This window comes from Alosa pseudoharengus, unplaced genomic scaffold (genome assembly GCF_046254945.1).
Source record: "Alosa pseudoharengus isolate Yale_2024_CS ecotype anadromous, Long Island Sound unplaced genomic scaffold, YU_APseudo_1.1 YU_APseudo_1.1_scf_1, whole genome shotgun sequence".
Taxonomy (NCBI): domain Eukaryota; kingdom Metazoa; phylum Chordata; class Actinopteri; order Clupeiformes; family Clupeidae; genus Alosa; species Alosa pseudoharengus.
The window spans coordinates 3,717,757-3,742,438 of NW_027468564.1; the positions used below are offsets into that span (position 1 = coordinate 3,717,757).

Genomic DNA, 24,682 nt, shown 5'->3' on the forward strand with positions numbered 1-24,682 from the left:
CACTTAGTATGGCCTGGCACTCACAAAGGCGAACTTGGTATAAACATCTATATATATTCTGAAAGTACATGTTATAAGGATTCCATTTCACCCCCCTTTTACATATGCACAACTTATTGTTTTCACAGCCATACAATTTGAAGTTCAACAGTGTATGTTAATGGCAGACATAGTACATGACTCGGTACACACTTAGTATGGCCTGGTACTCACAAAGGCGAACTTGGTATAAACATCTATATATATTCTGAAAGTACATGTTATAAGGATTCCATTTCACCCCACTTTTACATATGCACAACTTATTGTTTTCACAGCCACACAATTTGAAGTTCAACAGTGTATGTCAATGGCAGACATAGTATATGACTCGGTACACACTTAGTATGGCCTGGTACCTACAAAGGCGAATTTGGTATAAATATCTATATATATTCTGAAAGTACATGTTATAAGGATTCCATTTCACCCCCCTTTTACATATGCACAACTTATTGTTTTCACAGCCACACAATTTGAAGTTCAACAGTGGCCAATGACAGGCCTATAGTGTATGACTCGGTACAGAGTTAGTATGGCCTGGTACCTACAAAGGCGAATTTGGTATAAATATCTATATATATTCTGACAGTACATGCTATAAGGATTCCATTTCACCCCCCTTTTACATATGCACAACTTATTGTTTTCACAGCCACACAATTTGAAGTTCAACAGTGTGCCAATGACAGGCCTATAGTATATGACTCGGTACACACTTAGTATGGCCTGGCACTCACAAAGGCGAACTTGGTATAAACATCTATATATATTCTGAAAGTACATGTTATAAGGATTCCATTTCACCCCCCTTTTACATATGCACAACTTATTGTTTTCACAGCCACACAGTTTTAATTATATTGGTGTAGAAAAAATATAGCATTCTAATGTGTATTTTCGATTTAAATGTCTTATTTAATTATTTTCTAAATTTACTTTCCCTTTGGTAACACAATACAGTTTTAAATGAATAATTTTTAAACTTTTTTATTGAAAAAGTAATGAATATGTTCTGACTTTTATTTTGAATGATTCGCGAATGGCGGCCATATTGGAATTTTCTTTACTGTCGCTAGTTTCACACTACTCAAGCCACAGATATTTTCTGATATATAAGTGTTGTTAGCGATGTTGGTTCAAGAATGCTCAGTTTTGTGAAGATAAACACGGTTTCACATCTTATTCGACATAACATCAGACCAACTACCTCCGTGTGTGGAGCAGCGGACTTGCTTTAGGTAGGTTCGTTTAATGTCTAACTAACTTGGCGACATTGTTAGACCCAATAACAGTTGTCGTTACTCGAAGTGATTGATTCAAGTAGCCTAAGCCAAGTAGCCATAAGCAATACGAAACAGGTAATGTTGTTTTCGTGTATTTTATGTAAAGCGAAACATTATCTTTAATGGAAACCTTTTTTACTGTCTTACCGTTTTTGTGGTGTTCTGACTATAGAAAACTTTGAATAGGATCCTTTGGTCCGTTGGGAACATGGATTTCGGACTTTCGTTTAGTTCTGGCTGTAACGTTACTGACACGCGGCAGCTTGAGCAACTGGGCGTGATGGTGAAAGAAGAAGATATAAAAGAGGAGGAATATGGTCATATGATTTTATGTCCAGATGAAGATGAAAAGCCCTTTGCAGAAGTTCACTGTAAAACTGAAACGGACGTCACAGAGTCCAACGTTACTTACAATGAAACACAACAGACAACAGCGGAGATCGAAGTGAAGATTGAAGATGATGAACAAGAACACGATTATCTGCTGGGAAGTAAGTCCTTTCAGATCCTCCTTCTGGATGTGAATCCCTTGTAACCATGTTTATAAAAACAGTATATTAATGATGACCATAGCAACCACAGGAAAGATTGTTGTGTAACCTGAATCAAAGTTTCATTTCTCAATATCAGCTCATTAGTAAAAGGCAGTCGTGGGTTCAAAGACCTCAACCAATTAGTAGGCTATGCTGTTAAAGGAAAATTCCTGCTTTTCCCCCCTTCACACCGTAAAATCCTCAAATTATGGCTTCATTTTTCAGTTTGGGATTTAATTTATTTTTGGGTCATTCTGTGTGAAATCACCCAATTTCAGCAAAATGTGGCAGGTGACCCTCTCTGAAAAAATTCACAGGTGTTTGTAGGCCAAATCTATGCATAGATCTTAAATAGTATATCTGCATCACTAATCGTTGAAAAACTATAGCCCTTTGAAACTTCAAGTCATTTTAAGCATTGTGGTGAACAATCCTTTTTGTTCAACTTCCAACATTATAGGCTCTTTTGGCATTTCACACACATTAGTGAAAAGTAGAAGAACATTTTCCTGTTGAATTAAAAAATCCAATCGGATCAGACGTATCTTGTGTAATTTTCCCTCTGCAAAGCTCTGAAAATGGCTATAAATTAATTATGTGAAAAGACATCACCTTTGAGGTGATGTGACACAAATTCATCAGATTCCCCCCCCCCCCCCCCCACTTATATATGGATCATAAGGTCATGTCCATGCATTAACTTTGGTTGTTATCATTATCACATTGTCAGAGCATTTTTGTTTTTAATTGGGCTTGATTTCCAAAAAGCCCGTTTTTATTTTCTCATTACACCACGTGGACAGCTGATTTGTAAAAACATTTTTTTTTACTATATATCATTCTGTATGTGAGGATCATCTGTCCAAAATGTGGGCTTGTTGAGTGTCTTTATCGAGAAGATTTTTAAAAAATATTGTCTATAAGGGACTGTTCAGTATTTTTGGAATGGACCACCGGAGGAAAATAGGGGAGGGTCATGTCTTTTTATTCTTTGTTGGGGGGAGGGTCACCCAACTTTTTTTTAGTCTAGGAGGGAGGGTCACCCAACTTTTGTTTTCATGAAAACAGCAAAATTTGGCCCAGGGCCATGGCCTCGCGTCTGATGGACCTCGGACCTGGCCAAAGATGACAATAAGCGTGTATTCTTCATTAACGCCTATATCCTAAGCAAAAAGCTTAATGTAGCTTAATGTCCTAAAACAACGATCAGTGATCACCCAATTTCTCTCATATTGTTCCTCATAATCACTAAGAACCTTCAAAAAATTTAGCATGAAATCATATTAGGCCTATGAACTTTCTAGCTGACGTGACGGCATGTTTCTTCAATCTCACTCACTCATTCACGGACGCCAATAGAAAAGGCTTAACGTCCCAAAACAACGATCAATGATCAAATTTCTCTCTCATATTGCTCCTCATAACCATCTATAAAAATCTAGCAAGTTTTTTTTTCTTTTTGAGCACGTCCGAAAACATAGCCTATGCACTGGACCTCATAATAATTCCAAAGGAGATGGGCTACTGCACTTAAATAACTTTCAGTGTCCCGCCGGCGGGACGGTTACCCCCCTCCCCCACCTCCCCCCAACATTCTAAATCAATTGTATGCACCATATTGCTATGTAGCATAGTAATGTTATACACCATTTCAAAGCTTTGACTCTTGGGAATCCAAAAATGACAACTTTTTTCATGTACAATCTGTATAGTGCTTTACATTCTCAGATTAATCTTATTATGTCTCAATTAAATTTGATCCAAAATGCCCCCCTCCGCTTTTGGTGCTACCCTGACTTCTGGCTGCAGTGTAGCTGCAGCACAATAAGTAGATGCAACATATTGGGTACTGAAATATTCACAAGAATCCATAGAAATGGAATCTTCATGTTGTGTTATCCAATATTAGTTGTACAGATGTATAGTCTATCTTATACACACTCATTGAACCAACAAAGTAAATGCAAAAATAGAGACATTTTTGTAATCATTCCATATTTAGTGTAGTCATTCCATATCAGAACCCCTGAAGTATAATCCAAATACAAGCATGAAACCTCAAAGTGTTACCTTTCATTTGAGACCAGGATTATGCTTCTACACAAAGGGGTTCATGTGCAGTAAGCATTTGATTGTCAGTATGCATTTTGGATAACAAAAAGTCCTATGGGGAGTATCCATAGGCATTTTACAAAACGCATGGGCATACCTTGGCAAATAATAGTCTAAAGCACTCATATTTTCATTCTATATTGATCTACTTTTGCGCACAACTTCACAAGACCTGGTGCTAGGGCTCAGTTGTGTTTCTAAGGGATATCAAGAGACCTAGAGGGCTGAAATGTCAGGGGTCCAGACTAACATTTTGCATTGGTTGCACTGGTGCGCCTAACTTTTTTATTTAGGTGCACCAGCACAAAATTTAGGTGCACCCAAATTTTTCATCGCGACACATTAACGTCACAATTTCAAGGTCCCCTTTTTATTGCTCTCCATATACATTCCGTGTCTGAGCTGTTGTCAGAGCATGGACCAGGAATGACAGTATTCATTTGATTTGGAGCCTCCACCACTTTGACGACATCAGTAATATTGAATACTGTGATCAGTGGCGATCCTAGTCTCTGCTCGACCCTCCACACACACATGGAAAATGATGGCTTGTCATATGTTTCTATTTCATATTTTGGAATTCATAAACATTTTATATTTTGTTAATAATGTATTATATTGTATGATCTGCATAATTACTAAAAGCTAAAAATATTTAGTAATTTGAATACTTCATATTGATTTTTTTAAACTATTACAGTTGTCTTCAATGTTATTATAGTGGTGGTGTGTAGGTCTAATTGAGTGCCTGTCACTTTAAAAAGAACGTCAAAGTAATTAGCTTTCATTCTCATGGTTTTAGGCTAGAGGAAAATAGTCGCACATCGTCCAAGGATATATGGATGCAATTCATTATGTTTTTTGAAAATATTTATGGGATCATAAAAGAGATAAGTGTCTTGCAATGTTAATATCTATGATTTTGTTGAAATCATCACTACATTAATGATGACATGACACGTGAGCTAACAGTTACCTAGAAGGAACTCTCTCAAGATGTAAAAGTTTGCCAATAGGTTGTGTAGCTTATTTCGGAAAACTCTGACAGTAGGCCTAAATGAAAATTCCATAGTCTAGGTAGGTTAGCAACACAAACTTGAGAGGGGCAAGTCAGCAAATCAACATCACTACTCGCTCGGATCACGACAGCTGCATAGCTGCGTGCGTGTGAGGAGAAAAGACACATAGGCTACGGGAAGCGCACGACTGTCATTCTTAAAAGTAGGCTATATCGATATAATACAATTAGGTATTGTGAGGTTTCTAATATCAGGGTAGTGCGATACCTTTGCAGTATTGGTACACCACTAGTCAAAGGAGAACAAACGCTTAGTTCATGGAGAGACAGCAGATACGAGGAAAGTCTAGGCGCTCAACCTTATGACATTAGGTGCACCAGTGCGACACATGAAAAATTTTAGTCGCACCCTTAACAATTTTGGTCGCATTTGCGACCAAATTGGTCGCACTCTGGAGCCCTGAACGTGGTCAGTTCAGAGATGCTTGTAATCCGGCAGAAAGAAAAAACTATATTCTAGCCTCTGTAACTCTTAGTGAGTACATAACACATTTATTTTGACTGTTTCCTACAAAAACTAGAGGTTCTCAGCTTTCTATAGAGGTCCAACATTTGATGGAGGCCCCAGAAGAGGTGGGAACAATGCCCTTGTAAATAGGCACAGTGTAATTTCAGGCAAAAACTTGAAATTCTTTTTGAGAGTTAAGCAGTTCAAACTTAAAAAGATTGAACGAACTTTCCCGAACTTTGAAATTGCGATCAGTAACTGGTGAACGAAGTCGAATAGGCTATTTGCGCACCTCCATGTCACAGGTGCGCAAATGTGGGCTCGCCCTTCTATGAAATCAAAAAGACGTAGGCTACCTGCAAGCTGGCCTATGATTTCATTGCTGAGTTTGCGGTCTGAGTCAGGATATGGCGAGTCAATGTCATTTATTTGTCCAATGTTAGCCTACAGACCAGTTTCCATAGTGCACATCTTATCAATAGTTTGAATGTCGTGTGTGTTTCTGCTCATTGACAAGTAGCGTTCAGCACAATTATTCATGCCCAGTTAATTCCCCCTGTTAAAGTGTTCGCCTTTGTTACACTAGTTTGGTTTCGTGATGTAGCCTATGATAAACGGCTTATGACCAAATTAGTCTAGGTCAATTTTGAAAATAAATTAACCCTGAAGGCAAATCATGTTAATTTTTGGCATACAACACTTTTAGGGGTTTTGAAGGGTGCTGAATTCAAATCTTCTGTATGCCAGGCTCAAAAATGTCCCATAATGCCTCAAAAAGGAGAAATCCAATATGGCCGCCACCGCCAGGTCAAAATCTAATTAATCACTTATCTTTAGGACTGTACAAGGTAAAAACCTGAATGTAATGTGCTTTTATAGGTTTTCACATATAGGGAATTCAATGCCATGCTCAGATTTAAGATCAAGACTAGAGAAAATGCTTGAAATTAATGTACATGGTTAAAATTGTTGTCTAGGATAACGAATAATTCATGAAAAAAGAGGACAATGAAACAGGTTGATGGCTTTCTGAAGAATTTACTTGAAACATGTTTTTTATTTTTATATTTTAACTATCTATTTATATTATTTATCTGTATTTTAACTATTTATTTAGTATTTGAAGAAAATGCTTGAAACTCTTAAGCTATTACTACTAGATTTGCCTACTATTGAAATATTGTACCTGAGCCTATTGTTTTGATGTCAGTGTGCTATGATGACATGTTTGCCCATCCCACCCCTACCCGTACCCCTACACACACAAATACCCATATGTAACCCTGAATGAGGCCACACCCTCTACCTATACACTGACGAGGCACTTTTTAGCAATTATGTCGCTCCTCTCACATGATGCTCAGCAGTAACAGGTAAACTATAACATAATATCACAACAATTTGTTTAGGACCATGTAATACATCTATAATAGCATGTGAATATTGTTATGTGAGGATTATGTATAGGCTAACTGAATAATTAATATATCGGAAGAAACTAAAAAAACGTTAGCTAGTTAGCCTTTGTGAATAGGAAGAAGCTAACTAGAGCCTCGACTCTCCGGTATGTGGGCCTCCTCGACAAGATGTTGGCCGCAGCATACAAGGCCCCCGGCACATGAACTGCTCTGAGAGAGCTGAACAGGGGATGAGCCCAGAGCCACAGGTCTGTCGACAGGCTGCAAAGACCTGGAGACCCCAAGCCCCCCTGTCTGTTGATGTAGGCCGCAGTCACCGTGCTGTCGGTCCTCACCATCACATCTTAGCCACGGTAGATAGTGTCGGAGGGCGAGGAGAGCAGCCCTCAGCTCCAGGACATTGATGTGCTGGGATAGCCAAGGGTCCGTCCAGAGACCATTGATGCCCTGACCATCGAGAACGGCGCCCCAGCCTACTGGGGATGCGTCTGTAAATACGACCCAGTCACGAATCTCTGGTTCCATGGCACTCTCCTTCTCGGTGTTGGCGGGATCTCTCCACCAGTATAAGGCCCTGTGAAGCCTGCGGGACACAGTCACCTTGGCCTGGGAGGGCCTTTGGGGGCACAGACCAAGGCTCAACAGGCACCTCTGGACTGGGCGCATGTGAAGGGCCATAAGGCCCAAGAGGCGAAGGCAGAGTTTCCACTCCACCTGGGCGTGCAACGTGAAGCAACATTGAGACGGTTGCCCTCCTGGAGTCCAGGACCATGCCCAGGAAGGTGGTGACCTGGGAAGGCTGGAGCCTGCTTTCCTTGGGATTGGGGCGCAAGCCAAAGTCCTGAATGTGCTTCAACAGCAAGGCCACGTGTAGGCGGCATTGCACTTCTGAGGTTGCACAGATGAGCCAGTCGTCTAGATAGTTTAATATCCTCAGCCCCCTCTGCCTCCATGCACCTGGTGAAGGTTCGGGGGGCCAGAGAGATTCCAAATGGGGGGACTTGGAACTCGAAGACCTGACCCTCGAACGCAAACCTCAGGAACTGCCAATGCCCTGGCCATGGGTATCTGAAAATAAGCATCCTGTAGGTCGATGGTAGCAAACCAGTCCCCTGCATTGATGGCCTGCCGCACCCTCGGAACTGTGATGAACCTGCACCTCAGAGACCGGTGTACGTTGAGAGCCCTGAGGTCTAAAATAGGACGAAGGTCCTCTGTGTGCTTGGGTACAGGAAAATAACGGGAGAAGAACCCCGCTTGGGGGTCTGAACTCCTCACTTCCCTTATCGCCCTTTTGTCCAGGAGGGTGGACAGCTCTGCACATAAGGTCTAAACGTGGGTCATGGTGGAGAGCACCCATGGATCTGCTCCAGCCAAGCCTTAATGCATCGAGCTGAGAGGTGAGGCTGGCTGGCCCGGAGATTGTCAGGAATGACGAGAGCACCTGGAGAGGCCACGGCTAGTAGCACGCTGGCCCCCTGGCCAGCTTGTGGGCGACCACCCCGCCCCTGGGATGCCTGAAGCCGCTGCCTGAGATCAGTCGGCCCCCAAGACGGATGCCGCAAGGTAGGTGTTGGCTGAGGCGTGAATGCTCTAGGGCGCCTAGCACCCCTGGTACGCCTGCCAAGAGACCCTCTCACCTCTTCTGCACAGGGCCAGCTGTCACACGCCTGCTGTGGGCCGAACATGGACCCAGGCTCCACCAGCACTCTCAAAAGACGTTCTCTGTCTGCCTGCTGGAGCTGAGATTAAGGCAGCCAGAGATGGCGTCTAGCTACTTAGAACTGAGGCAAGGAGCGGCCCGATGCCACTGCCTGCTCGTTAGACACTGCAGTGAGGTACACAGAGGCTGACTGGAGCTCTATCAAAAGAGTGGGATCACCGGCACTGCTTTGCAAGAGACCAGAGAGGTGTCGAACATACAGGGACAGAATGGCCGCTGTGTTAGCCAGGCGGCCTTGCATCACTATGGGCCTATGCAGCTTACCCAGCAGAGCCTCCATAGTCCTGCCATTGGCACTGAGGAAGGAGGGACCACCAAAGAGGGAGTTGGGGGAGTTGAAGAGGGGCTCCAAAGCTTGATCCACTGGGGGGAGCGAGCCACAACCTATCAGCCCTTCACCGTGCATGTTGGAAAGCACCTTAGCCTGGCCAGACCACCTATGAAAAGTAGTTGGGGAGGAAATCTGGCGACAGACCAATCGCTAAAGTCTGGTAGGAGGGGAATAAGCGCCGCCACTGGGCGCACAGTCATGTCTGTGTGGAACCTAGACGCAGAGGCAAGAGGCTTCTCTGGAAGGGGAATATCAAGAGCCCTGGATGCCCTGCCAAGGACCTCCTCAAACAGACGGGCCAGCTCGCCTCCCACGGGGCTGGCTACACAGGGCAGTGCACAAGGTAGCTCCTCTCCCTCAGACGCAAGAACCGTCTCAACGTCCACAATGGCCTCCTCATCTTCCTCCTCCAGCTCATGCGGACTGGTAGAAGGAGCAGGTTGGGGAACTGCAGGCCTTGTGCTACACTCTAAGAAATGGAAGTACCAGTGTGTACCTAAGTCGGTACAAATGCTTGTCGCTGGGGCAGTACCCTTTTGAGGTACAATACTGTACCTATGAATGCAGGTACATTTGTGTACCCTAGCCATCTGTACCCATCAAGGTACACTTTTGTACCTGCAATGACTAAAATGTACCTGTATATATCATTATCACATAGTACCCTTAAAAGGTACTATTCTGTACTTCAAGGGTACAACCCCAGTGAAAATTTAAGGTGGTATAACTAAAATATATGCACAACCAGTAAGTACATTTAAATGTTTATTCTGGGGGGATATTACACACAATACTTCACATGAATACAGGTACAATAAATGTTAACATGTTCATATTAAAAACACATTCATATCAAAACATCAAAATATCTTATATCCATATCAATATACATATTCACGTAAAACATGTTATGACTCTTAATGTAAGTGTAAATAATAAAACACTTTGGTTTACAATATTTTGCCTGAATAGCCACATTGTGTTTATACGCAGAAGGAAAAAAATATATTAATTTGCACGATAGCACTAATAACACCTTTATATGATCTATAAAATACCAATATTTGAGCTAGTAATTACTCCAACAAACCTTGTATGCTTTCAAGTTCATGTTAATACTCGTGTATGTGACAGTGATGAAAATACAGTATCTGCTTGCCATAACCATTACACGTTGCAAAATTAACAAAGTCCTTGCAGTAACTTAGTAGCTATGATCTTAGATCTCATTCACAGTGCATACACCATAGAATTGAGTGAACGATATGTGTGATGTAATGAGTCATATAGCGACATTTTAGAGTAGTATCTCAGAAAACAATGTGCAAGCCTTTGGGAAATATTAGCAAGCCTGTAAAAATGTACAATATATTGTTACAATGTTCATTACCTCACCAATAAATCAATCAATCAGAAAACACACTCCAATCCTTCCAATCATGAGGCGAGCCACTAAAAAGGCAAGAGTCTCAAAAGGCACCAAAGTTCAATTTCAAAAACTGGCAGAAATCCAACATATTCTTCAGGAGAGTGTGCTAAGTAAAGGTCAACAGCAGTAGAGGCTGCTGTTTTCCCCCTCTTCAACTTCTGTTCCTCTGCATATATCCACTTTGACTTACTGGAACCTTACTTGATCTACAGGAAGTTCACATATTTTCAATAGCAGTGGTAGCCTCACCAATGACAGCAGAGGTTTTACATCTGTTGGAAGCAAAATGCAAACACAAACCTCAGAATAAGATTTTTTTCAACCACACAAATAAATAGCCTCAGACAGATTGTGTAAAATACCTTGTCTAATACATGTATGTAACTATATGAATCTGCTCACCTGGCATAGATCAGCGTTGATTCATTACAAGTTCCATGGACCGGCTGACTCTCCCAAACTTCTCCTTACTCCTTTTCACCGTATCTTCATGAACAAAAGCTGCCTGCTCCACTATGTGTTTGAGAGACAAATGCCATGCAATAGAATAATATAATTAAACAAAATGACACAACAATGAAATAGCACAAAGATAATCTTAACCAATATATAAATTGCTATTGGACAAAAAAAAAATCAAAAAGTTGTCTGTATTATTATAATTTGCATAATTTATTATGCAATACTTTTCTATATGTATTTAACATCAATAAGAAAAATACCATTACAAAAAAAACACCAAGTTGGGTAACTTACGTAGCCATTAGATCCTTTAGGAAAGGTAAGCTTACTTCCAAGTGGCCATGTTCTGCCTTGGTGGGTATCTGTGAGAAGGATTAACGTTAGATTTACTTTAGACCATTATCAAGCTCTGAGTAACTTTATAACATTATAGAATGGTTCTGAGTTGCTCCCTCTAGCTTCTAACTAGATAAGCAATGACAACCAGGATGTTCTGGTGAACATAGGCAACTCAACTAATTAATTTTCACCTAAACAAAATGACAGTGTTGAGAGTGATCATGCTTACTGCATGTATGCACTTACCAGGCTTCTTTCACCTGCACTACCGTTGATATTAAACCAGCCTTTCAGGGAAGTTAGCAAGTATGTATGGCTAACAGTGCTAGGATATGCTCATATATCTATGGGCTAAGCTAGTTAGGATAATGATTGCTAGTGAAAGTTGGCTTTAATGGCTTCCACAAAAACTTAACATTGACATGGGAAATAGTAGATAAAACACACACACAAATCATTTCCTTACCATTTATCACGATAGTCATGCATTATTGAAGGAGTTTGAACTCCATTTAAAAATATCTGAATTCATAGCTAACCTAGGCTAAGTTGCTAGCGAATGCTAATGTTAGCCTTTAAGCCAACAATCTGACTCCATTACTGTAACAGTAGGCTATTTACAATGTACAAACCAAATTTCGATAAATTGCAACTACACCTTACCTCTGAATAGCTTTGCCTCCTCTTCCACAAAGATTATTCCATCCTGCACATGTGTTTTCTCACACCAAGCTCCTCACTGAAAGTTGCTCCATTTCTTGGTGAGTGAGATGAACAAAGTTGAGGGGGAAAATAACGGTTGCTCCCGTCCCGAATCTCCTCCCCCAACAACTTTTGAGTGACAGGCCATGTACTTTTTGTACCCTTAGGTACAAATATGGTCCCTTTGCGAAAAGGTACATTAATGATCCAGGAACGGTACATATTAGTACTTTAGGGGCTCAATTTTGTTCCCTTTAAGGTACAGGGTTAAAAGTTGTACCTAAAAGAACAAAAATGTACCCCAACCGTACCCCAATTTTTGAGAGTGTAAGAGAAAAAAGTGAGGCTTGTAAGGCTGCAGAGGACTCCCCAAGCGCCCTGGCTACTCTTGCCATCTTCCTTAACGGAACCTCGGAAACAGGAGAACCCGCACGTTTACCAGAGAAAAAACGACAAAGGGCTTCCCTTGTGTGCGTAGGCATAATTAAACAATTCATGCACGACTGGGGGGCGTCCCTTGCCAAGAAAGCATGTTGGTGGCCCAAACACAACACACACTTATCAGGCCATCCAAATGTGCATTATCAGTTAGTGCCACAGCTACTATCTCTCACCAATTCCAAAAGCTTGTAAGGAGATCACCACCTGTGGTTGCGTCAAGGGATGTCTAAGCCAGCGCTACAGTTGCAGGAAAAGTTGCATGTTATGCATGGAGTCATGCAGTTGCAGCAGCACCTGTCAGAACACTGCTGGAGAGGAGGAGGATGAGGATGATTAGGATAGCCTAAGTGTGTAGCCTACCTCTTCATACCAAGAAGTTTAAAGAATTGATTAGAACAGAATGGATTAATTACTATCTAAATAGGTAAATATGCATTATTAAATAAATAGTTAAAATACAGATAAATAGATAAATACAGATAAATAATATAAATATATAATTGAAATATGGTAATCAACCTTGCTTCTAAACATGTTTCAAGTAAATTCTTCAGAAAGCCATCAACCTGTTTCATGGTCCTCTTTTTTCATGAATTATTCATTATCCGAGACAACAATTTTAACCATGTACATTAATTTCAAGCATTTTCTCTAGTATTGATCTTAAATCTGAGCATGACATTGAATTCCCTATATGTGAAAACCTATAAAAGCACATTACATTCAGGTTTTTACCCTGTACAGTCTAAAAGATAAGTGATTAATTAGATTTTGACCTGGCGGCGGCGGCCATATTGGATTTCTCCATTTTGAGGCATTATGGGACATTTTTGAGCCTGGCATACAGAAGATTTGAATTCAGCACCCTTCAAAACCCCTAAAAATGTTGTATGCCAAAAATTAACATGATTTGCCTTCGGGACTTTAAATAAGCACATTTTCCAAAATCCTGCCTAGTCTAAATGACTCAGCTAATGTTATAAGCTATACAATTTCCCCTCTTAAAGACAAGCTGGTGTAGCCTTTAGCCTACTATTAAAATGCACCGTCAGTAGGCTACCGCATGATTTCATGCAAGTAAGTGAAAAGGGCCTCGCACAGGGCCTCGCACCCCCTTGCAACGGCCCTGCAGCTCCTCCTAAGACGGGGGAAAAAAGTTAAAATACAGTATGTGAAAAGGTAGGCTATGTTTCGGTCCAGTTGATTATTTATGAAATTGTGCAAACGACAGCCTTTTCAAGGCATTTTAAGGAAAGAGTGGAAGCATGCAAGCTCCCAAATTGACCCAGTACAGAAGGCATCAATAAATTGAAGGGGAGGGTCATGCGTTTTTTCTCAATCACTTTGGAGGGTCACAGAAAAATTTCTTGCTGGTGAGGGAGGTTCACGTCTTTTTTGACTAATGCTCCCAAAACTCCTCCGGTAACCCCTTAAATAAATAACGAACAGTCCCTAAATCCACTGAATTTGTACTGGATCTGCAGTACCACTTTGCACCACATGTGGTGCTCTTTTAATACAATGGAAGCAGTGTTTCCCATACATTGACTTATTTGTGGCAGCCCACCACAATATCAACACTGACCACCACACAATGATTTTCCAGGTTGTACTACATTGTGCTTAAATCTGGTTAGCATCATAACCACGCTGCGCTAATTTGTTAAAAAACTGTTGCATTCAAGTTAATTCTGCAAACCTACCACCACAAATAGAATTCAATTCTGTGGGAAACACTGGGAAGTCAATGTAAGAGTTAGGGCTGTCACTTTACGTTCGAAAATCGACTGCACAATCGATTGGACCAAACAACACAAGTTTCGAAAACTAAAATAGGGAATCGATTTTAACCAAATATGTACACTATTAATTTTAAACGAATTGAACAAATAAAAAAATAGATGTAACAAAATTCACAAACAAGAATATAAGAATATAAAAGAATTCCGAAGTGCAGTAAGCATTGCGAAAACTAAAAAGAAAATTCCCACCAATTTTACGCACCGGAAACAGCTGTTTCAATCAGCTGCTGTGTTGCTCTTGTTTTGCCAAAAATGGAGGACAACGCGATCAACCTGTGTGACATGAGAGAGACTAGTGATAGGCCTAATAACTTGAGGAGTTCGATGTGGAAGTACTTCGGATTTTTGGTATATCAAACTATGGAGAAGAACAAAGCGGTAGGCTATGCAAACTGTGCAATCGACATTTCTAATCGTAAACACAGCTACGTTGAAGCCTGCAGTAATGTTTGTCACTGATGTAATGGCAGTATACTCGGCTTATTGTTTTTCGAGAATGTTGCACTCCTGTTTGTCATTGTGCACGAAACTTCACGCCAATAAATCATCAGAAATATTGCTGGCTTGCGTCTACAAGCGCCCTCTTTACATTCGTCCTAATGCCTGTTATTTTTTGTGGATATTTGCCGTTGAAAATGGAAACGTCTTTAGACATGAAAAATCGATTTTACAATCGATTCAATGAACACTTATGTCTCAAAAATCGAACAGGATTTTTTCACAAAAGTGACAGCCCTAGTAAGAGTGAAAGAGTCACTTGTTTTCTGCACATATCCAAGTAAATATATATATATATATATATATATATATATATGTGTGTATATATATATGTATAATCCGAGGCCCGGCTATGAATAGAATCCTTGAGAGCGACATGTTGGATACCTATGGTGTAGGGCCAGGGGCGCCTTAATACCACCCGAGGCCCCTGGGCTATATGTTTTGTAAGCCCCCCCCCCCAACCGCAAATATAAATTATGATTAAATGATACCCGGCCCGCGATCTGCCCCGCCTATTTACATAGCGTGCGCTTTTGGTTAATAACATGCAGTGTAGCCTATCATTATTGAGCCTATGTAAAACCTTTACATAAACAGGAACAGAAAGTCCTCGAATCATGTCAGCCAACCCATGACATCGCTTATCAAAAAGCTAGCCTACTGCACGAAAACAAGCGTTGAACTTTTACAACACTGGCTGTAGGCTTAAAAGTTAAGGCTTAAACACATATGGACGTTTAAAAGCTTTTCAAAAGTGCATGTGTTTGTCGTGTTGGGGGGTTCCCCAGGAGTTTTTTTTTAATTCTGTCTACTAAACACACCAGTTTAACGCAGTTTGGGAGGGACAGAAATACTAGCCTACAGAACAAGCTGGCTCATGTGACGTGAACATGAATTATCACTACAGTACATGACATATCTCCCGTTAACAATGGAGAAAACATAACATACAAACTTGGTGAACGGAGATGCAGATCACTAATTCATTTCTTTGCGCCACACCCCATGTTCTGTGTTCACTCCAATGAGACACGTGAAATACATGTTTTTAAAGCCGTTTCATTTCCAGGCTATTTGCTACGATATTTAGGCTACCTGCTATGCCTTCTGTTTTCATGGACAGTTACAGGAATCCACGTCATTCATTTGTCGTTGCTTCAATCCTACCCACGTTATCTCCAGAGTTTGTATTATAAGTTTGTCAGTCTGTTTCAGACTCTCCTCTAGCTCCTCTACACCCGTTGGGATTTATTGCGTTTTGTTACATGTTGTTACACTTTAGAATTGGAGAAGACAAAGGGGGCCTCTGCATGGATGTAGCCTAATTGTAGAGCAGTACGATAGAGCAGCTCAATTATTTAGGCTAGCTCCAGAGTAGGCTAATGACGCCGCGAATACAGACACGCCGTTTATTATTGATTATCATTATTATTATTAGGAGGCCCCTCATTGGTCGAGGCCCCTGGGCTGAAGCCCAGGTAAGCCCCTGCATTAAGGCGCCAGTGTGTAGGGCAATTACTTTTTATTGGCAACAGTATTAAACCAACCAACAACATAAAATATTAAGAAGAGCTCTTTTATTTCCGGCTTGTATTTTTGGGACCAGCCCTTATTTGTCCGAATCGACCACGCCCCTGACTATGAATAGAATCCCAGCCGTAATTTGAGGATTTACGGTAGACACTGAGCAGTTAGTGTTTTTTAAAAAAAATTTTTAGTATAAATAGACTTACTTAGCACTCTCTCGTAAGATCATTTTGACTTAATTTAATAAGAGAGTTTTGAGGAGCCCTGTCAAGACTAATTTGCTCAATGTGCTGGCAGACAAATTTCCTTATGTTCATGATGAAATGTCTGAAGTTTGACTCATTTTAAGTCAAATGATCTCATGAGAAAGGTAAGTCTCTTTATACTGAAAACAATACTAAATATAGCTGCAAGCAGCAATGTGGGGGCCAAGCAGTTGAGCAGGAGTTGTCATGGCAACCCAATGTTGCTACATTATACACACACCCAATTAACCACCCGTCCCACACACACACATATACAAAGATAAACTTCCTCTCCCACACACCCCAATAACCCCCCATACATATGCATACCTCAAACATCACCAAATGTATTGTGCATAGTCAGGTTGTAGTCACAAGTCCACATACCAAGTTTGGTGTCGATACGAGAAAGTGTTGATAATTATAGCACCCCTAGTGGTCAAAAGTCACCACATTTATTGTGCGTCCTCAGGTTGTAGTCACGAGTCCATATACCAAGTTTGGTGTTGATACGAGAAAGTGTTGCAAATTATAGCACCCCTAGTGGTCAAAGGTCGCTAAAATTATTGTATGTCCTCAGGATGTGGTCCCGAGTCAATGAGCCAAGTTTGGTTTCGATACGTGAAAGCATTGCAGAAATATGAGCCCACTTCCTGTGATTATAGCGCCACATAGTGGTCAAAATTTACCACATTTCTTGAGTGTCCTCCTGATTGAGTCCTGAACCTATATACCTAGTTTGGTTTTGATATGTGAAAGCATTGCTGAGATATCACTTCACTTCCTGTTTGGCGGCTTCGCCGCCAAACTTGATTGGTTGTCACGGGCAACAGGTTTTGAATATGGTTCCAGAAAGCAATGCATTTATGAGACATGGTCTGACGATCATCTGCGTCAAGTGTCGTGAAAATCGGAGAAACTTTGTGACCTTTGATGCCTTTTAAGTGTTTTTGATGACATCCAATATGGCGGTTGGATCATTTATGTTGACGTCACATGTTGGCATGTGGCGGCCTAAGGACCTCTCAAGGTATTAACAGATATCACTAATATGCTTTAATTCCAAACACATGACCCGTTACAGGCTAAAACGTAATTTTGGTAATTATAGCGCCACCTATAGGTCAAAAGTCACCAAATTTATTGAGCCTCCTCCTAATTGGGTCCTGAGACCCTGTACTGAGTTTGGTGTTGATACGCGAAAGCCTTGCTGAGATCACTTCAATTCCTGTTTGGCGGCTTCGCCGCCAAACTTGATTGGTCACGACGGGCGATGGGTTTTGAATATGGCTCCGAAAAGCAATAACATTTGTGAGTCATAGTCTGAAGATCATCTGCGTCAAGTTTCGTGAAAATCGGACAAACTTTGCGAACTTTGATGCCTTTTAGGTGTTTTTGATTAAATCCAATATGGCAGCCTGATCAATTACGTTTACCCCATAAATTGACATCTGCGTTGAGTTCGGTCTCATCCAAGGATTCCAAATATACCTTAATGTTCAAAATGTGGTGTACCATTCAAACGTTATGTGCATAGATGTAATAAAAAATTTGAAATGTTGGTGGCGCTAGAGCACTCAAAGTGCAGACTTGAAACTTTGATAAATTAAAGATATGACTGAACCGAATCAATGTGCCGAATATCCCAACTTTTTACTGTATGGTTTAATGGCAAATTAGCGTTTCGTTATAATAATAATAATAATAAGAATACGTAGAATCACTATGGGTTGCCTCGCAGCTTCGCTGCTTGGCCCCCAACTAGATTTTTTTAGATAAGCAGTTTTCACAGTGTGTACCAGATAATTGAATCACTAGGTGTAGAGCATATTAGGGCTGCACGATATATCTAAAATCTATCTAACCGCAAAGATTACTTAATTTTCGATAAATTTCGATACATTTTCTGCACCGTGCGCATTGCTGTCTATGGTGTATTCACATTCTGAATGTCAACATATTTTACCAAACCAATGCTGTCATGCTGCCCGAGAAGCCCGTCGATCCCCTACCAGTTTAGGTGCGTGTGTTTTTAGGTGTTGAGGTGGGAGCTAAGTCCTGATGGCTGAAGATAGTGAGTCGAGCGAGGTAGGCGAAGAGGAATTGGTGACTAAAAGGAAAAGCACGTCTGTTATATGGAAATATTTTGGTTTTATGAAGGATGACGTGTTACAAACACAACACCAAATGAGTCCTTCTCCACCGTGTTAAAATAAACAATTTCTTTCGTTATCGTTATAGGATCAGAATATATCTGTCCTTCACTGTAAGGCTTGTATTTCATGATTTGCATTTAGCAAAAGCCCCAGACAGCAGCAGAGAGCTAATCAGGATTTGTTATTTGTAAAAGTTGTTTAACCTATTTCGTTGGACTGTGTGATCGCAACCCCTTACTTTCATTTCCCACTGCTGCCCTCGTAGTTGGCATGCCGGTAGCCTAATAACGTGGGATGCACAGCGTATGAGGTTACAGGCTGGGCTACTTAAGATTTTAGATGAGTGACCGCCGCGATATAGGTTTAAGTAGCTTTTTTGCTAGGCCCAGCGAAGGCTGGCAATGTGGAATATTCCGCTGGTTGGTGCACAAGTGTTCAGATTGGCTGTCTATCCGTCTTTTAGGAGGATTTTCTTGGAGCAGATCTTCCACACAACTTCGATAGCCTAGTCAGTAGGTCTCTTAGCTGTCCACTTTCATCAGGCCATATATAGCCCAGGCTACATAATATTTAATATTTTTTATGTAGAAAATTACACATTTATTTCTGGTTTCCCGTTTACCAACACGACTAGATGCGTGCGCAGCCATGGGGCAGAAGACGCTTGGTGGCCATCCACAACGTTATAAACTTGGTGCCTAAATAGTCGGCTGCTGTAAGCTACAATCGTAATTTTTTGTATACCCCTGTTGTCTCAATGATAATAACATCTCATTTCAGGCTATATTTCAGAGTTTGCCTTTCATTTGCATTATTAAAGGGACACCAGGCCACGTTTTCGTGTTAATGAATCATCTTTGTAATTCAGTATATGGTTAAATGACTCATTACGGGGCGAATGAAGGCTCTCTCGCCCGCCCCTACTGCCTGTAGGAAGAATATCCCACTTGCAAGTTTGGTGTATCCTACCCGCCGACCGAAGCAGGATCAGTTTACAGCACAGAGGCAGGCTAACGAAACACTAGAGATTGTTGCAAACATGTGTATAATGGCAGAGCCGGCGAAGAAGCAGTGAAAACCCTTGACGGAAGACGCAAAGAAAAGGAAAAGAGCTTCAGACCGAGCGAGGGGAAGTTTCGTAGAGAAAAACCATCAGGCTTGCCTGGTGTCCCTAAATATAACATCGTATTTTGTCATTTTTGGCGAAGACATGCATTCGTTAGGGATATTGAACATGTTGAACATTCTCTAACCATCGTGATTTCGAATTGGTGCAGTTTTCAGCATAAAAACTTTCTTTTCAATGAGAGCACTGCTCTATGCTGTTCTATGGTGCTTTCTGCCTCTTAGTTGCGCAGGCATGTTTTCGTGACGTTGCATAGAAATCCATGTATACATTTACCCCCCCAACCCTACAGTCTATGCTAGCAGCAAGTAGAATAGAGAAAAACATTAAAGGAACCATATGTAAGAAATGTATTTCAATTAATCATAAAATGGCCCTGATATTTCACAAGATATTAAGAAATCATGTTCATTTCAAATAATTATATCACTGACAACAGTAGTCCAGCCAGGATATTGGCATTTAAAGTGAAGTTGCAGCCCTCAACTGATGTTGTTGTTGTGTTTTGTCATGGCATGTTGTGTTTTGGCCTGATGCGCCACCCTCTACCTATCTACTAATCACATAGTTGGCAACCTTGGAGGGGGAGGGGATACACCGTTCTACAGTAATTTGAAAGTGATTGCAGTACCAGTTTTGGCCACAATCTTACATATCGTTCCTTTAAATATTTAAATATCGCAAGTTATATCGTTATCGCAGTACTCAATTATGTTATCGCATGTTTTCCTAATATCGTGCAGCCCTAGAGCATATGCCATTCTAAATCCATATTGTATCTCTTCCAGGTGTGTCTGAACACCCAGATGCAGCGCAACAGAAGATCCAGGGACAGAACGATGAACTCAACCTGCAACTCAAAGGAAGGCTGCACCAATGCATGGTCTGCAGGAAGAGTTTCACAACCCTGAGAGAACTCAAGAAACACCAGCAAACACACTCTGTTAGTGTGAATGAAAATCAGAACACTGGTAGCAAAAGGCGACATGAATGTGCCCAGTGTGGGAAAGCATTCTTAAAGGATTCTACTCTTAAAACCCATATTTTAACACACACGGGACAGAAGCTTCATCAATGCATCCAGTGTGGAAAATCGTATTCCCATGCTTGGCGTCTTAAAACCCACATGCTCACACACTCTGGAGAAAAGCCTCATAAATGTGACCAATGTGGAAAAAGTTTTACACTCAGATCAAATCTTAATGTCCATATGAAGACGCACACTGGAGAGAAGCCTCACATATGTGCCCAGTGTGGAAAAGGTTTTGCACTAATTCATCATCTCAAAACCCATATGTTATTACACACTGGAGAGAAACCCCATGTATGTATCCAGTGTGGAAAAGCGTTTTCACAAATTGCACATCTTAAAGCCCACATGCTAAAACACACTGGTGAGAAGCCTTATAAATGTGCCCAATGTGGAAAAGCTTTTACATCATCCAGAAATCTTAGACTGCACGTGCTCACACACTCTGAAATAAAGCCTCATAAATGTGACCAATGTGGAAAAAGTTTTACACTCAGATCAAATCTTAATTCCCATATGAAGACGCACACTGGAGAGAAGCTTCACGTATGTGGTCATTGTGGAAAAGGTTTTGCACTAATTCCATATCTCAAATCCCATATGCTAGTACACACTGGAGAGAAACCCCATGTATGTGTCCAGTGTGGAAAAGCGTTTTCACAAATTGCACATCTTAAAACCCACATGCTAAAACACACTGGTGAGGAGCCTTATAAATGTGCCCAATGTGGAAAAGCTTTTACATCATCCAGAAATCTTAGACTGCACGTGATCACACACTCTGGAATAAAGCCTCATAAATGTGACCAATGTGGAAAAAGTTTTACACTCAGATCAAATCTTAATACCCATATGACGACTCACACTGGAGAGAAGCCTCATAAATGTGACCAATGTGGAAGAACGTTTTCAAAGAGATCAAATCTTAATATCCATATGAAGACGCACACTGGAGAGAAGCCTCACATATGTGCCCAGTGTGGAAAAGGTTTTGCACTAATTCATCATCTCAAAACCCATATGTTATTACACACTGGAGAGAAACCCCATGTCTGTGTCCAGTGTGGAAAAGCGTTTTCACAAATTGCACATCTTATAACCCACATGCTAAAACACACTGGTGAGAAGCCTTATAAATGTGTCCAGTGTGGAAAAGCGTTTCCACAAAGTTCACATCTTAAAACCCACATGCTAATACACACTAGAGAGAAGCCTTATAAATGTTCCCAGTGTGGAAAAGCATTTACAACAGCCACACACCTGAAACGTCACATGCGTATACACACTAGAGAGAAAACCCATACAGTACCCTCCAGAATTACATTTGGTAAAGTTGACTAAAACATGTATAAAAAAAATATCTTTTGATGATTCATTGTACTCTCACATGATTCAATGAAAACAATCAGGAAAAATTCACCCTTGAAGCAAGTTTATTCTAAGACAAAGGAAAAGCTCCTCTAGAAAAAATGGCACCTCTAGAAAAAATCTTACATACAAAAACAATTTAGTTAAGTTAATCAGAGTGTCTGTGAACTTTCAGAAGACTTCAGACTTTCTTGCCATCTCAGTCCCCTGATCTAAACTTCATAGAAAAACCATGGGGTGAGTCAAAGAGGACAATGTGGACCTAGGAATCTGGACAATCTGGGGAGATTTTGTAAGGACTTTAATCTTAAGTGTTAAAACCCTTGCTTTGTATTCTCCGACTTTATAGGATGTCACAGGAGAATTTACAAGCTGTTTTATTGGCAAAAGGGAGGCTTAAGAAGGTATTACAGGTAGGGGTAGTGAGAATAGGCGCGCTCAGCTTCAAATCTCACAACAATTTCGGGTGCGAGTTATAAAGTGACAACTTGGAGTAGAAAAACCGTACTCCCAAGTATTTTCTCTTTACTTATTTATTAATGCCATGCCTACAGACGCGTTTCGCTAGGCATTAATAAATAAGTAAAGAGAAAATACTTGAGATTACAGGTAGGGGTGCCAATAATTGTGAGTGACGTTTTATTTTTCTCAAAATGAATTTGTTTCCCTTCAAGGTTGGATTTTTTTTTCATTGTGAGATTACAATAAGTCAACAACAGATTTTTTTATACTGGTTTTTAGTCAACTTTATTTTGGTTTTTAGTCAACTTTGCTGTGGCACCACAGCAACCCCCCCCCCCCCCCCCAAATTCTGCATCTTAAAGCACAAATGATGATAACACTGGAGAGAAGCCTAATAAATGTAAAAAGCTTGCAGGAATTATGGATTGAACACCATTGTTATTTGAAATATCCCCTGGATCCAAACAAACAAGGCAAGAAATGATTAACAGAGAACAATATAAACACTTTAGAGTGGCCCAGTCAGTCCTGACCTGAATCCTTTAAAATAAGGAGCACAAGACCAGAGTATTAAGTATATATACTACTGCTGTCAGTTAAACACGTTATTACCGGCGTTAACGTAAACCTATTTTAACGGCGTCAATTTTTTTAACGCGATATTAACGTTCTTTTGGGTTAAACAAACTTTGTAGTTTTTTCACATGCTGTTGCAACAACTAGTAACGTTAGAACAACTACAACACCACACTGGATTTAGCTAGACCGGAAACTAAACAATACACACTGACGAATGGAATGGAACGTTGTATTTACTGCACGTACACGCCCCCTTTTAGGGAAAAGATGACTGATATAATGGAAACCTATGCTGCATCTAAGTGGGGGGCGAAAAGGGCTTATACTTACTAAATCTTGAAACAAACGTGAATAAAAGGCACAAAATAAGGTTGGTGTAAGAGTTATCTGTGTGTTTATGGGATTAATGTGACCATGTTCCTATGGTTTGCTCTTTCTAGTTTACAGGAGTGTCACGAATGTATCGATAGGCACAGTCAAACTGCCCGTGGCTGACTATAACTAAGTTCAGCAAGCTTAACTTTACATGTCATAACATCAACTAAACATAAGTCACACATTCATTCTATCACTTGTAATAAGAACGTAGCCTATTTCCTACAACTACAGTAGGTGAGAATTGACTATGCTGAAGTTCCACAATTAGCTAGTTAGCAAGCTAACCGTTTTGCATGGGAAATTATGGTAAGTGTACATGCTAAATTTGTTCTCAACATGGGGTATTGCAAACGAAGTAGGTTGGTAATGTACATAGTTTCGACATGAGTAAGTTACATAAAGATAATTCTTCATAACTGCCGTTTTAGTAGAATGATTGAATGTCAACGTGTGATTACTAGCTGTCTTTCCCATTGGAATCAATTATATAATATTAACTTGTTTTCCTCTAAAATGGGGCGTGATGCAGATTAAATGTATCTTTATGATGATGCGCCGTTAGTAGGCTACGTAAAGGCATGCTGCACACACTTGTTTGGGCTTACGAGCCGGCCAAAGAGTAGTAGCCTAGGCTGACGCATTAGTTGTGTGCCGCCAAAGATTCTTTCACCGTCACTTGGTCTGTTATCAACATTCCTCTTTGGCTGCTACTATTTGCGATGCACTCTGCTTTTGACATTCATTTACATTAGATTCCATTCTTTTCAATACAACTCCGCAAACCAGCATCGCACTTTGGCGCCGTGTAAATCACGATTCAGTTATATTTGATCGACGCTGCTCCATGAAATCCATTGTTCATCCAGTGTTTGCCTGTTAAAAACTTCGCCGCTGATGTGTGTGGCAAGTGACAGTGCACCATAGACTGTAGGCCTTTAAAATGGCAATGCACTCATGTTGAAAACTTCCTTATTTTCAACTGAACTCAAAGATAATGAATATAGTATGAATATAATAAGTTTGTTATGCCCTTTGTAATGTGTGTAGGCCTACATTTTGTTCACGCACTTCTGCGGTAGCATTTATTTCCGTTTATATCAGCTAAATTTCTGAAGAATATTGTGTTGCCTCAGGTCTGCTGCACATCTTTTGAAATTTGATATGAAA

At 40.6% G+C, this 24,682-nt stretch overlaps 1 protein-coding gene and 1 long non-coding RNA gene across 2 annotated transcripts; one reads left to right on the forward strand and one right to left on the reverse strand.

Moving 5' to 3' along the window:
• The first annotated feature begins 1,131 nt into the window (after nt 1–1,131).
• LOC143135301 (uncharacterized) lies at nt 1,132–22,886 on the forward strand. The gene is made up of 3 exons (XM_076296011.1): nt 1,132–1,280; nt 1,498–1,816; nt 20,487–22,886. Exons 2-3 carry the CDS (start codon nt 1,534–1,536, stop codon nt 22,067–22,069), a joined length of 1,866 nt encoding a protein of 621 aa, XP_076152126.1. The 5' UTR covers nt 1,132–1,280; nt 1,498–1,533; the 3' UTR covers nt 22,070–22,886.
• LOC143135367 (uncharacterized) lies at nt 10,668–12,153 on the reverse strand. Its single transcript, XR_012988917.1, has 3 exons — nt 11,862–12,153; nt 11,154–11,221; nt 10,668–10,910 (listed from the first exon to the last, which is right to left on the reverse strand). It is a non-coding gene; the product is annotated as an uncharacterized LOC143135367 (long non-coding RNA).
• Nucleotides 22,887–24,682: the final 1,796 nt, after the last annotated feature.

Coding starts and splice junctions, on each gene's coding strand:
- LOC143135301 (XM_076296011.1), top strand. CDS start 1,534: ATGGATTTCGGACTTTCGTTTAGTTCTGGCTGTAACGTTACTGACACG. Junction 1,817..20,486: donor ACACGATTATCTGCTGGGAA/GTAAGTCCTTTC, acceptor TATCTCTTCCAG/GTGTGTCTGAACACCCAGAT.